The sequence below is a fragment of the Lepidochelys kempii genome, chromosome 1, assembly GCF_965140265.1.
Source record: "Lepidochelys kempii isolate rLepKem1 chromosome 1, rLepKem1.hap2, whole genome shotgun sequence".
Classification (NCBI taxonomy): Eukaryota; Metazoa; Chordata; order Testudines; family Cheloniidae; genus Lepidochelys; species Lepidochelys kempii.
In genome coordinates this window covers 219,850,389-219,865,862 of record NC_133256.1, presented here as the reverse complement: position 1 = coordinate 219,865,862, position 15,474 = coordinate 219,850,389, and the positions used below count along the sequence as shown (strand labels likewise).

General features: G+C 46.0%; 1 protein-coding gene across 1 annotated transcript; it reads left to right on the top strand.

Moving 5' to 3' along the window:
* Positions 1-256: 256 nt before the first annotated feature.
* Positions 257-4,047, top strand: LOC140899421 (uncharacterized). The gene is made up of 2 exons (XM_073314944.1): positions 257-1,164; positions 2,721-4,047. The coding sequence occupies exons 1-2, from the start codon at positions 439-441 to the stop codon at positions 3,255-3,257; spliced, it is 1,263 nt and encodes a 420-aa protein (XP_073171045.1). The 5' UTR covers positions 257-438; the 3' UTR covers positions 3,258-4,047.
* The last annotated feature ends 11,427 nt before the right edge of the window (positions 4,048-15,474 follow it).

Genomic DNA, 15,474 nt, shown 5'->3' with positions numbered 1-15,474 from the left:
TCTCCTAGGAGCAATGCACACATTGCTCTATCCAAGGACAAGGGCTAGATATGAACCCTGAGAACTTGATTGTTTGGACAGCAACTGTGGGAGGTTTTTTTAGCCTGGGCTCAAGGCCTGAGAACCAGGATTGTAGTAGATAGAGGATGGTAACTAAGCATATGAATTAACGTCATACATTCCTTTGTGTAGCAGTGTGTAATGCTTAGGGGGAGAAATATAATAAAAGGAGAAGGTGGAAGGCGGGGGGAGCAGAACAGCCCATCTCCGCTGACCAGCCTGCTTGCTTGCATAAAGCTGTGTTCTGTCTCATCACTGAACCGCAACAACTGGCGCCCAAACGTGGGGCCCTCAGCACTCACCTCGCCCGGCAAGGGTTTCAGACGCGTCACTCATCCACTTCGTGGATCCCGGTGAGTATTTTTCATTGTGGTAAGTATGGGAAGCTCCCTCTCTGCTTTGCAAGTGCAACACTGCAATGAGCTGCAGTATTTGCTGCGTAAGGCTCAGCATGACTGCCCGGCTCGAGAACTCACTCTCCTGCTACAGGAGGTGCGTGCCAAGTGCCCGTGGTATCCTGAAGCTGGAAGCCTTAAGCTAGCGGACTGGGAGCGATTGGGCCAGACATTGCACAAAGAGCCTCGGGCACCCGTGCAGGCTTTACATGCCTGGCACCTCTGCCGCGACGTGGTACAGCGTGTCGCCTCAGACAGACCCTCCCTCGCGAGGCTGGTGCTCTCGCCGCCCCCGTCCGCCCCTGCAGTCATCCCCCCTCCTGGTGATGCGACACAGCGTGTCGCCTTGGAAAGGCCCTCTTCAGCACCAACAGAGGAGCTGCCGATCCTGCCACCCCCGTCCGCTCCTGCAGCCATCCCTCCCCCTGCTTCGCCCCCAGTGCCTCTATTACCACCGCCTCCCTGGCCTTCCCCACCGGAGCCGGTGTGTGATTACCCTCCCCCCATGGGGCCCCCCGGAGAGTCATCTGCATCTGCTCAGAAGCTTTCGCTGGTGCAACAAATGGTTCACGCAGCGAAAGCTCGATCAGATCTTACAGCAGAGGAGCTGGCTGATCTGGTCTCCGTTTGCCCGGTGACCTGGCAGAATGATGACCAGGGCAACCCCGTGGGCACCTGGACCACTCTGCCATACTCGGTGGTTAGAGAGGTAAAGAAAGCAATTCGTGAATTTGGCCTGACTAGCACCTTTGTGCGTGGTCTCATTGAAGGGATGGGTGCTGGGTACTCCCTAATCCCTGAGGATTGGAAAACGCTGCTGCGCATGATGTTGTCACCCAGTCAGTATGTTATTTGGCTTAGTGAGTATCGGCAGATGGCAGAACGCCAAGCCCAGGTATATAGAGAGCAAGGTATCATTTATGAGCATTTGGCAGGGGAGGGCCAGTTTGCTACTATTGGGATGCAGTCTCAACTCCCTCCGGCCGTCTTCCCCATTATCTCCACCTGTGCCCAGCATGCTTTCAAGAAGGTCCCGGATTCAGGCAAGCCTACCAAAAGCTTTGTCAGTATCCATCAGGGTGCCTTAGAGTCCTTTTTGGATTTTACCAACAGATTGCAGGAGGCTATCCTCCGACAGGTGGATAACACTGAGGCAGCTCACGAGCTCCTGTTAAAATTGGCAGTTGAAAATGCAAATGAGGATTGCCGCCGTGCTCTCCAGGCAGCACAAGTCTCTGGTATTTTAGAGCTCTCAGACATGCTGCGGGCGTGCCAGAACATTGGCACACAAGCCCACAAGGCTGGAGTTCTGGCTGCCGCCCTCAGAAAAACTGGGAAGGAGGGGAAGCGCTGTTACCGCTGTGGTAAGGAGGGTCATTTTCAGCGGGAGTGCCGCTCATCTAAGGCACCAGCCCGACCCTCAAAGAAGTGCCCCAAGTGTGGGAAAGGTTATCACTGGGCTAATCAGTGTCGTAGCGGGTCGGGAAACCGCGCGACGGGTCCCCCCCGAACCCAGGGCCAAACGGGGGTGTTTCCTACTCAGGCAATCGCTCCTCTGCCTTGGAATCCGTAGACTCTATGAGGGCAGCGACTGCTGGAAGTGCAGGGCTTGATTTGATCATGCAGGAGGACACTGACTTTCGGCTGCCAGGGGAGGTCTGTGCCATACCTACACAGGTGACGGGACCTCTCCCTGCCAGCTTTGTGGGTCTTGTTCTCCCTCGCTCACATGCTGGGAAACAGGGCTTTTTTGTCATTCCAGGGGTCATTGATGCTGATTACACTGGCATTATTAAGGTTCAGGTGTGGACTCATCTTCCACAGTCGCTCCCACGTGGACGGTCAATTGCACAATTGATTTTAGTCCCCTATCAGGTGCCAGCTGCCGAGGATCGAACTCGGGGTGGAGGAGGCTTTGGATCGACGTTGTCTCACTCGCCGTCTCACAGTGCGTCTTCTCCACTTGTTGCTCTGACAATGTCAGTCCGCCCCTCAAAACCTTGCTAGATAAACAATTAAAACAAGGGGAGCTGCGTCTCTGAACCTTAGGAGACATTCAACAACAGATGTATATCCTCTTGTTTACTTTAAATAATTTAACACTGAATGCAGATCAGCAGACCCCTGCGGATCGGCATTTTCACAAATCTGAGGTACTGGAAAGACCGCGTGTCTTTTACCGTCAGCTGCCCGATCCACAGTGGCTGGGCCCAGCACCTCTAATCACTTGGGGTCGGGGATATGCTGCTGTGTCTCTCCCTGCAGGACCGTTGTGGGTTCCAGCCCGGTGCGTGCGACCAGCACTTAAACAACATGGCATGGCACCAGGGGCTGTCGAATCCCATACCAGAGTTTCAGCTGACCTTGGAGGAGACCGCGTTGCCCCCCGAGTCGACAACGGCGGGACGGAAACGGAGGAGGCGTAACGTCCCAAGCCAGCCCGTGACAGGGGGAGCAGTAAAAGCATTGGTCGCCACGGCTCAACGAAAACTGGCAGCAGATCAGCAGCCAGAAATTCCTAAGACTTTGTTTGTGGCGATTCTCGCCCAAATCACTGCTAATTCTGTGATGATTGTGTGCCTTTTGTGCCTGCTATTTTCTGTAGGGGTTGGCTCGGAAGCGCCTCCCCCGTTACAAGCCCGAAGGAGAATAAGATACTGCTCTTTGCTTATGCTAATCTTTTCTCCCAGTATTTTAGCATGGCTAATTGGGGCCCGGCCAACTATACTCTGCCTCGCACGGCTATATTCCTTCACACACCGTACCCGGCCGGGGCTCACAATGTCACCTGTGCGCGTGTAGTTAACTGCACTAGTACAAAGGTGCCATTGGGCTGTCAAAAAATTTCTTAATCCCTTTTAAATTGTTCCCATGCTGTTGATGTTTCATATAATTATGGCCATATCATCCTACCATCAGGATGGGTTTTTACTTGTGGTTCATGCACCTTTAATTATATTCCTGCAAATTTAAGTGATGGCACCCTTTGCTGTCTTAGTAGAATGATACTTATATTGCCTTTTGCTGGTTACAATTGTAGTAAAAGAAGTGTATCCCTTTTAGATGATTATATTGCAGATGTTAAGCTTTTGGTTATTTTGTGTTTGTAATTATTGGGCTTATTTTTTGTTGTTGCTGTGTACAATGTATTCCTTCCTTGTTAAGACTTTGTAAAATTTTTGCCCTGGAAAGCTCCCCAGGTTATGTCCTTGTCTGTCTGGGAGTTAAATAGCATGATAAAACAAATTGGCGGCTACCATGAGATGGCCAATTATCAATAAACAAAAAAGGGGAGATGAAGGGTTAATGTCTAGCTATTCCACCTGGAAGCAGGCGGGGCACACCCTGACTGTCTCCTAGGAGCAATGCACACATTGCTCTATCCAAGGACAAGGGCTAGATATGAACCCTGAGAACTTGATTGTTTGGACAGCAACTGTGGGAGGTTTTTTTAGCCTGGGCTCAAGGCCTGAGAACCAGGATTGTAGTAGATAGAGGATGGTAACTAAGCATATGAATTAACGTCATACATTCCTTTGTGTAGCAGTGTGTAATGCTTAGGGGGAGAAATATAATAAAAGGAGAAGGTGGAAGGCGGGGGGAGCAGAACAGCCCATCTCCGCTGACCAGCCTGCTTGCTTGCATAAAGCTGTGTTCTGTCTCATCACTGAACCGCAACACCATGGTCCACTTCCATCCCCACTCCTTCAGAGTCCACCTCTGGTGGGATTATGAATGAGTGAGGGATCAGGGCTGCTCTTCCCTATGTTATCTCAGGTGGGGGCATGAGGACATAAATAGATTTTTTGGCTTTGAAAACATTCTTTATTATTGCATAAAATAAAATAGCCCAGGAAAAAAACAGGCCCTGCAAGTCAGTGGAGCAAACACAGATTCCTACTAACATTAGAAGCACTGCAATTCACTCCCGTGCAGGGCACCAGACATTACTGTTGGCTTTCAGCCTCAGATTCATCCCTAATCCTTGCAGCCCCGCGCTGGGCCCCTCTAACAGCCCTGCTCTCTGGCTGTTCAAATTCAGCCTCCAGGTGTTGAACCTCTGAGTTCCATGCCTGAGTGAATCTTTCACCCTTCCCTTCACAAATGTTATGGAGGGTACAGCATGCGAATACAACCACGGGTATGCCGTCATCGGTCAGGTCCAGCTTCCCACACAGAGAGCGTCAGCGGCCCTTTAAACGGCCAAAAGCACGCTCCATGGTCATTCTGCACAGGCTCAGCCTGTTGTTGAATCACTCCTTGCTGCTGTCAAGGCTTCCTGTGTAGGGTTTCATGAGCTATGGCATTAAAGGGTAAGCGGGGTCTCCAAGGATCACAGTGGACATTTTGACTTCCCCTACGGTGATCTTCTGGTCTGGGAAAAAAGTTCCGGCTTGCAGCTTCCTGAACAGGCCACTGTTCTGAAAGATGCGTGGGTCATGAACCTTTCCAGGCCAGCCTGCATTAATGTCAGTGAAATGCCCACGGTGATCCACAAGCACCTGGAGAATCATTGAGAAATATCCCTTCTGATTCTCGGAGGCTAGGTGGACTGGTGCCAGAATTGGAATATGCGTGCCATCTATCGCCCTTCCGCAGTTAGGGAAACCCATTTGTGCAAAGCCATCCACAATGTCATGCACGTTACCCACAGTCATGGTTCTTCTGAGCAGGATGCGATTAATGGCTCTACAAACTTGCATCAACACGATTCCAGTGATCGACTTCCCCACTCCAAACTGGTTAGTGACTGATTGGTAGCTATCTGGAGTTGCCAGCTTCCAGATTGCAATAGCCACCCACTTCTCCACCATCAGGGCAGCTCTCAATCTCGTGTCCGTGCGCCTCATGGTGGGGTAAGAACTCCTCACACGGTTCCATGGAAGTGGCTTTTCTCATCTGAAAGTTCTGCAGCCACTGCTCATCATCCCAGACTTGCATGACGATGTGATCCCACCACTCAGTGCTTGTTTCCTGAGCCCAAAAGCAGTGTTCCATGGTGGTGAGCATGTCCGTGAATGCCACAAGCAAACTCGTGTCATATGCGTTGCTCAAGTCGATATCATCGTCGGAGCCCTCACTGTCACTTTGGATCATAAGGAATAACTACGCTGCCAAACGTGACGTGCTGGCGAGACTCGTCAGCATACTCCTCAGCAGTTCGGGCTTCATTCCCGCAGACCAAAAGGGAAGACAGAGCGCACAGTACAAAAAACATTGAAAGATGGTGCCAAATGTGGATGGAAGCACAGGGATTGCTGGGATGCGAACCGATGCATCATGGGGCGTTGGGACAAGACCCAGAATGCCCTGCACTCCCTGCTCCCTTCCCACAAGCCACAGTGCCAGACTGGGAAGAGGTGCTCTACGGGATAGCTGCCCATAATGCACCACTCCCAATGCTGCTCCAAGTGCCGCAAATGTGGCCACGCCAGTGCGCTTGCAGCTGTAAGTGTGGACAGACTGCAGCGCTTTCCTACTGCACTCTACGAGGGCAGGTTTAACTCACAGCACTCTACATCTGCAAGTGTAGACATGCCCATAGTTACCCTATAAATTAATAAAACATAAATATTTGAAGCTATATTTGCAGAATGGATGAATAAGGTTCTGCTAGTGCAAGTATGTTTAGTTGCCTGATGGACATTGTTCTGGATTTTATGTTTTACTTTCTTATGACTCATATAGCTTCTTTTTAGGTTTTACGTGTTCGAGAGCTTGGCTACACTTGCAAGTTAGAGTGCATTAAAGCAGCCCCAGGCACCCTAACTTCTGAATCGTCCACACTGGCAAGGCACTTAGAGCCCCTGGACTCTGCAGCTGGAGCACTCCTGGTAATCCACCTCCACGAGAAGCATAACGCTTGTTGCGTCTCGGCTGAAATGCCCCAGCGTCTATCTGAACGAGGTGTTGAATTACTGTGCTTTGATCAGCCTCCAGAAACATCCCATAATCCCCTTAGGTCAAGTGGCCACTCTTGTCATTGTTTTGGAGTCGGCTGTAGGAATGCAGATATCCCCTTTCAAAGCTCCACTTCTGACAGCTGACTGCTTATCTGCTCCGGGACAAAGCAACCATTAGTGTGGAATGTTGCTTGCTGTGAGTGTGTGAGAGAGAGGTGTGGGAGAGGGGAGTCTGAACTTACAAGACTGCATGCTGACACACTCTCAGCACCCCAAAAACCCACTTTCTCTCCCCCTACATACACACAACACACTCCCTGTCACACTCCACTCCACCCCCTTCATTTGAAAAGCACGTTGCAGCCACTTGAACGCTGGGGTAGCTACCACACACACTGCTCTCTGTGGCGTTGCAAGAGCTGCTAATGTGGCCATGCCAGTACGCTTCCAGCTGAGAGTGTAAATACTCGGCAGCGTTTTCTCTGCTGTGGTCTCTGAAGGCTGGTTTCACTCCCCGTGCTCTACATCTGCAAGTGTAGCCATGCCCCTCGTCAAGGATGGCGATGAGTTTTTGTGGCTGCCTTTTTATACAGCTTTAATGACAGGAGATGTAAAAAACAAGAAAAGGGTTTCATAATCAGACATGTCCTTTGGTAATTTAATACATAGGCAATGGAGAGCAAGACATCAAAAGCAAGTGATTTCAGTAACTCATGCTAAATACAAAATGTAGTTTATTTAAATGGAGACAAGAACCATTCAAATCCTTTTAGCTAAATATGAGACAGGATTAATTAACTAAGAGCAAGTTCAATGAAAGAATTCCCCTTTCACTTACATGTGTGACTCCGTCTCCACCTTCCTCCAATCCCTAGAGTTCTCCTTGGCCACCTGTGTAAGAGGCAGTAGCCTGTAACTTACTTTAGCAGTAACAGCCCCCTTGAGATTATTTCACCAGCTAGGACTAGAGCACAGTGCACTCCACTCAAGCCCCTCACTGCCCAACGTGAATCCCTCAAGCACCATATTCTAGATGGCATTAGGGGGTAGGTCTTGACACGGGGCTGGGAGAGGAGGTGTAGAGCTGAGTATGCTGACTGTATACCACCTGTGGATTCCCTTACACAAGAGGAATCCTAGCTACCCCGTTAGGTCAGCTTTAAGGCCCCTTAGTGCCGTAACAAAGGCAAGATGCTTGCTTGAGATCCTAAAAATCATTTAATAAAAGAGATCTCATAGCAAACCCCTCCAAGCCACACTGCACTTCCCCTTCCTCAACTGATGTAGAGGAAAGATGTGTCTGTTAACAAATCCAGGCCCAGAGGAAAAGCATATTCCACAGTTGAGGAGACTTAATGGACAGCGCTCTTGCCAGCAGCTCCCTCTCTCTTATATGCAGAGATCTCCTACTCAGCCACTTCCACTGATACCAGCTGTGATACAAGGAGGGTGGTGATCTCTCAGAGTGTCTGGTTTCAATTCAGTAAGGGTTTAAAAGGGATAAAGTTAACACCTTAAAGTGCAGTCCTGCTCCAAAAAGTGATTGCAAATACGTTTCATTGTGCAGTTCTCTGTTTATTATCTTCCAAACTGTAGTTTGTAAACTACCACTTAAATCAGCCTCTGTAGGAGATGACTGGAGGATAATTAATGCAATGCCAATTTTTTAAAAAGGTTCCAGAGGCAATCCTGGCAATTACCAGCCTAACTTCAGAACTAGGTAAATTAACTGAAACCATGGTAAAGAACAGAATTATCAGACAGAGATGAAAATGATTTGTTGGGGAAGAGTCAACATGGCTTTTGTAAAGGGAAATCATTCCTCACCAATCTATTCGAATTCTTTGGGGGGAGTCAACAAAAATGTGGACAAGGATGATCCAATGGATATTGTGTACTTGGACTTTCAGAACACCTTTAACAAGGTCCCTCACCAAAGGCTCTTAAGCAAATTAAGCTTTTATCCTGGGATAAAAGGGAAGGTTCTGTCATGGATCATTAACCGATTAAAAGGCAAGAAACAAATGGTAGGAATAAATGGTCAGTTTTCAGAATGGAGTAAATAGCAGGATCTCCCAGAAATCTGTTCTGGGACTGGTGCTGTTCAACACATTCATAAATGATCTAGAAAAGGGAGTGAACAGTGTGGTGGCAAAGTTTGTAGATGATACAAAACTACTCAAGATGGTTAAGTCCAAAGCAGACTGTGAAGACTTACAAAGGGATCTCACCAAACTGGGGGGCTGAATTTCATCTGCATTTTGTTGTCCAATGTTGATAAATACAAAGTAATGCACATTGGAAAACATAATCCTAACTATACATACAAAATAATGGGGTCTAAATTAGCTGTTACCACTCAAGAATGAGATCTTGGAGTTACTGCAGATAGTTCTCTGTAAACATATGCTCGATATGCGATGGCAGTCCAAAATGTTTCCAGGGGATGTTGTGAAGGCCAAAACTATAACTGGATTTTAAAATATGTTTGTGGTCAAGTTCATGCAAGATAGGTCCATCAATGGCTATTAGCCAAGATGGTCAGGGATTCAACCCCATGCTTTTGGTATCTCTAGGCTTCTGGGTGCCAGACTGGGGATGGATCACTTGATTATTGCCCTGTTCTCTTCATTCCCTTTGAAATATCTGGCATTGTTCCACTGTCTGAAGACAGGATACTAGCCTAGATGGACCACTAGTCTGACCCATTATGACTGTTCTTATGTTCAATCCTTTTAAAATCAAATCTACTATATTTATAACAAAAAATGAGGGTTATTTAACTGAGAATGAAATCCTAGTCCTGCTGAAATCAATGGCAGCTTTGCCATTGACTTCACTGGAGCCAGACTTTCACTTTTACCATCAAGCTGGATTCTTTCCGTTCTGGCTGCGATATAATCACTAGTAATAACAGACAGGTTATTTGTGTCAGCAAATTATGCTTTCAGTGGCACTTGGTGATCCCATTTGTGTTGGGGAACCTGCATAGTGAGTGTAAGTGATTTGCCCAACAACACATAGCAGCTCAGTGGCAGAGTCAGGAGCAGAGCCCAGGTTTTCTGACAGGTTTCAAAGTAACAGTCATGTTAGTCTGTATTCGCAAAAAGAAAAGGAGTACTTGTGGCACCTTAGAGACTAACCAATTTATTTGAGCATAAGCTTTCGTGAGCTACAGCTCACTTCATCGGATGCATACTGTGGAAAGTGTAGAAGATCTTTTTATACACACAAAGCATGAAAAAATACCTCCCCCCACCCCATTCTCCTGCTGGTAATAGCTTATCTAAAGTGATGCAAAAAGAAAAGGAGTACTTGTGGCACCTTAGAGACTAACCAATTTATTTATATCACTTTAGATAAGCTATTACCAGCAGGAGAGTGGGGTGGGGGGAGGTATTTTTTCATGCTTTGTGTGTATAAAAAGATCTTCTACACTTTCCACAGTATGCATCCGATGAAGTGAGCTGTAGCTCACGAAAGCTTATGCTCAAATAAATTGGTTAGTCTCTAAGGTGCCACAAGTACTCCTTTTCTTTTTGCAGGTTTTCTGAGTACTAGTCCAGTCTCCTATTGGCTGGACCATGCAGTATATGAGTGCACACAGATTCTACATACAGGAGATGCACTTACTAAACACAGTACTGATTGCTGAAATGTGGCCCCACAGAATGCAATCAGAAGCTAAAGTGTGCCTGTAGGAGTTCTTTGGAAACTAGAGGGTTTTTCCAGCACTCCTTTCCCAATGGCACACTTCGGTTTTCAGTGGATGCTGTTATTTGGTTTCAGCTTGTGGTTTACTATTGTTCTTTTAAATCAACTAAAAAAATACATTTTTGCATTAGGGGGTGAACTTGACCACTAATATTTCATGAAGGAGCTTATTACATTCACCACATTTAAATCAGAAACAAGTTTGATTGGAACTAGTAGAAAGAAAAGACTAGGAAGATGGCTGTTGCTGGCTGGTTAAAGTTTCCAAGAGGTTGCTTTGGGGAGTTTCTGAAGCAGGGTGTATTGAGTCTCCTTACTCCTCACCTCTCTCTTCTATCGGTCATGCTGTTTGACAGTAAGGCACCCAGAGAGGAGAATGGGAAGACTCCCTTTGGTAGGAAGTTTCCTGGTTAGTGGAAGTCTGGGATCCGTCTTTTTTTGATTTCCTGTTGCTGCGGCTGGTCGGGGACTAGAATAGGGTGTGGGATTCTGATCTCCCATTGGCAGCTGATTTTAGTGATTTGAAAAAATGATTTGGTTTCTTCAGGAACCATAAAGTTATACAATAGCTTCCTAAGTAACAACATGATCCGATTTTGTTACCCTGCCCTTCCTCCCCTCCTTTACTTTGCCATATTCATTTGTGACATCTTATCTCAAATGAGATTAAAAACTCTTCGGGCAGGGATTGTGTCCTACTTTATGTTCATACAGAGCTTTGTTCAAAGGGCCTGGATTCTGACTGGGCCCCCAAGGCTGTACTGCAATAATAATTATAGTGTTTTTATTGTCATGAAGAGCATTGTTGTGTATGTTTTTAACCATAGCTGTGTGCAGATGGTTTTATTTTACAAGAGTGCACATGAACGGTTTCTTTGGTTTCCATTGGGCTAGTTTGCACACTATTGCTGTACTGGTATCATTATTTCAGTATGGAGTTATGATTTTTTACCCAAATAGTAAAATCAATATAACACCTAGTGTGGATGCATTTATACCAGTATAAAGATATCTTATGGTGGATTCATTAAATCTGTGGGAATAAATTATACCAGTATAAGCATGTTCATACGGATGTAATTGAGGGGTTGTACCCCACATGAGAGGATGTACTCTTTTAACTATTCCAGTTTCAAACCAATATAGTTACAGTAGTACAAAAATTATGTGTAGACAAGCCCTTAGAGATGAGCTCATGCTGCAGAAATCACATCCAGATCTGTATCAAGGGGCATTTAGATGCAGAGTTTTGTTTTAGCCTTTTATGAAGATGTGGTTCATTTGCAAAATTTGGATTGAGTATGGATTCTGAACTTATTCAAATGCTTAGTGCTGTTTAGATCTGAGGTGTTGCTTCTAGTTTCTAGTTTCCGTATGTGTAGTTTTACACCCTTGGCTCAGTTTCAATTAGAGTTTCCAGTTCAAATGAATCCTAAGTTTCAAAAGGGAAAAGATAGTTAAAAGTACAGAGCTTCATCTAGTTTCACGGCAAACTCCTGCAAAACTATTATCTTCACCTTTAGAACCATGAACATCCACCCAGATTCGTTCGACACTGAACACGATTTAGGGAAACACGAAATTTGCCCACAGCAAACAGGGTCTGAATTTCAAGTTTGTAACAAAAAGCCCAAATCAGGTGAATTTTATGAACATTTAGCAGAACTCTGTAATGTGCAGTAACCGTAAAAACTTAGAACTGTCCGCAAGGTAAAACTAGTCAAGTAGCCTGCTGGATGCTGATTTAATTGATCAGTTGCTTGGCTTTCGGTACCAGGGTCAAAGTCAAAGCAATGACAAATCTATCCAGTTCTCTGTGGCAAGGTTCCAGAAAGCAAAACACAACGGTGAGGGAAAATGCTGTGCTCTTTATGTGACACTAATATGGTAGTAAAATGAGTCTTTGTATAAGGAGGAAATATTGAAAATTCCATATTTGGAACCCTGCAGCTCATTTGGAAAAAATCTTCAGATTTCAGTAAAAGAAAATCAGTCCTCTTCTTACATTTATATAGTGCCTTTTATCCCCAAGGATTCCGAAGAGCCTTACAAACAGAGTAAGTCTTGAGACAAAAAACATTGGGTAAACTTTGAAGCCAACCATTTTTGACAAGTGTAGCTTTTTCATGAATTATATGCAAACAGACATTTTTATGAATGTCTTTTTTTGCTCCTAATTGTTTGGTGAACATTGTTGAGTCTATCTGCACATCTTTCAGCCCCTGGCTTCTCTACAAACGATTCAGTGAGACCATGTTTTTGAGTGTTTGCTGTTTATTTTTTGTGGTGTGTGATTGGTTTACGAAGTCGTATGGTATTGTTGCTGCTCCCAGACTTGATGACTAAAACATTTACAAACAGGAGGCGGGAAATGAAATAAATTTCAAGGAGGAGGTGTGTGTGAACATTCACCTGACCTATATTTGCACAAGTATTTGTAAGATTTTTTTTCTTTCCACAAACATTCTTTTGAGAACATAAATCACTCATACTAACGTTCATGGAAAATTAATGAAAAGGGCCCTGCAGTATTTGCCCAGCTGTAAATACAAACTATATATTGGACTCACTGATGACAACCCAAATGCATCTGCCCCTGAGCAGCTGTTTTAACAGTACATAAAATGACTACTTCAACAGTTTAGGAGAGGAAACAAAGAAAATACCCCACTGCAGGGATAATATGGGATGGCAGATTGTAATTAACTACATTGAAGCCCTAAAATTCCCTTGCCACCCTCTAGTGTTATAAAAAGAGCTGTGAGATGTTTAATGATCACAAGTGGTGAGAAAACCTGTTGGTTTTTTGGTCTAATCTGAAAGAAATCACCTCTAGCAGCACAGAGCTCCTTAGCACTGTGAATAGAATGACTCTGAGAAGACCACCATGTACTGAGTTGCCACCATCATCTCCTGGGTATTCCTTTCAGGTTGCTGCTTAACTTGTGACAGCTAATGGAATCACCGCTCATGGTGGCATGGCTGCAGGAGTATTGACTTGAGCATCAGTCAAATCTTGGTGAGGAGGAAGTATTGCTTAGAGATAGGTCTGCCCTCTCTGTCGCTTGAATCTTTCTTCCCAGTACAGTGGTGCCATAATAGTTGACTATTTCATGTCTCCCTGTAATGTGCCCATCTTTCTGTGAATAACTGGTACCACAGACCTGACATAAATATTGCTCGGTAGTAGAAACAAAAGTAACTAAGTGTGGCTGGTGAGCTCCAGAGTCTGAGGGACTGAAATGTTTGTTCCTTGAAATGCCCATTAGCTACTAGAAATCCTTCTAATGTTTTTACATCTCTCTTGTGACATTTCACCTACAGCTCTTGATCTGATCCAGCCCCAAAATGTGCTAGTTTCATAAGGGCAGTTGTATTGATTTCAAAAGCTGGGAAAGCTTCCAACACCGAATGACAAATATCTGCAGTATAAATGTCAATAATTTTCCAGGATTTTGCGTTGTGGAAACCTTTGAAACAAAGCAATAAATTCCTCCAAATGTTTCTGTGCTGCAGTATAATTGCTCTGTATATGTAATGGCAAATCATCCAAGTCCACAAAAAGTGCTGATCATGCTTGGTTGGGAGCTCAGTTGCTTAGATTTTCTGTCGATCCTCAGCACTGTCTATATAGCTCATTTGCTGCACCGTTATAGGCCCTCCTGCCTGGAGCTGAAAGAGCTTTGTACATTGGCTGTTGGATATCGAGTGGAGTTACACAAGCGATGTCCGTGGAGTTATACCAGGGATTAATGTGGCCTCTTGTTTTAAAATGGTGCTTCCATAGGAATTGTGACCATTTGGGGAATGTGTCTGTGTCCAATTTTAAATTCCATTTGAGTTAATGAACACTGTTTGTACGTGCAACAATCGCTGTGAAATAGACTATTCATTTGGTAACAGGAAACTGGAACCTAGCAAAGTACTGTGTCTGGAAAGGTGTGACAGGGGCATCAAGAGCCATCAACATTGACTCTACTCTGATTGGATGAGGTGGAGGCTACCGGCAGAACCATTAACTGTTAAAGACCCTCTGTGCCCCCAGCAGCCCACAGGGTGGGGGTGGAAGTGGACAAGAAGCAAAGAAGAGAAGCAGGAAGAGGCATCAAACTGCTTTTAGAAATGACATGCACACTAGCAAGGAAAGCCAGACTGTCTGCAGAATGAGCAGACTCAGCAGGAGGAGGGGATGGACTGGAGAGGCTTTGCCTTCCCCTGAAGGACACTGACCAAACCTGAGGACCCTGTAAAAGGGAATTACGTTTGGGAGTTGGTTGTTCTCCACAGATTTATAGTTCTCTTTGTGCAGTCCAGGAGTAATGTGTGTGTGTGTGTAAGAAATGCCTTCGCTAGACTGTGTGTTCCTTACTTTATCTGTCATGTGGTTTCTGCAGGTTATAACTAGGAAACCAAAACTTACCTAGTCAGGTGGACTCTGGGGGGAACTGGTCTAAGCACTGGGGGCTATGACACTGGTTCCAGGATCTAAGGGGCCATCCTGAAAGGTATCAGAAAGGGGTCTGCACCAGGGAGTGTGCCTCAGAGACTCAGAGCTTGGAACAGTGATCAGTCACTACCCAGATCCAGGGGGTTCAGCAGCCCAAGTGGATGCAATGTTTGAATGCCATCAGAAAAGACCCAGAGTGGGGGACTGGACCAGGTTTATGGTGGGAATAGCCTTCAGCTTTCTGTTTTGTGTTAGCATTTCGGGTATGTCATGTTGTCTTTGTGACAGATATTGCAACCCCAGGCAGTGTCTTCAGGGACCATTGTATTAAATGTAAGAATGTTTTCAGTGTGATTTTGTTCTATCCCAGGGTGGAGGGCTACCTCAGCTCCTCCACAAACTAAAAACAACGTGGGGGAATGATTATCCTGGGGACTGTAAACAACTCCAGAGAAGCACCACGGCTTGGGATGTCTGCATATACTGGTTCAAAGTGGGTTTTCCAGAGACTCAAACAAAGAGAGGTTTTTGGATATAAAAAGCGGAGCTTGAACTGACTCAGGACCTTCTTTCTGATCCAGCAACAGACATGATTGTTTGACCAAAGGGAGTACCGATTCTTGCAAAAGGATTGGAAGGGATGGAGGCAGTGGCGAGCTGGAGCCGGTTTGCACTAGTTCGCTGGAACCAGTTGTTAAATTTAGAAGCCCTTTTAGAACCGGTTGTCCTGCGAGGGACAACCGGTTCTAAAAAGGCTTCTAAATTTAACAACCAGCCAAAAGTGGCACCTTAGGCGCCGACTCCGTGGGTGCTCCGGGTCTGGAGCACCCACGGGGAAAATTTGGTGGGTGCAGAGCACCCACCGGCAGCTCCCCGCCCCACGCCTGGCCCCAGCTCGCCTCTGCCTCTGCCCCTGCCCCTGAACGCGCCGCCCCGCTCTGCTTCTCCACCCCCC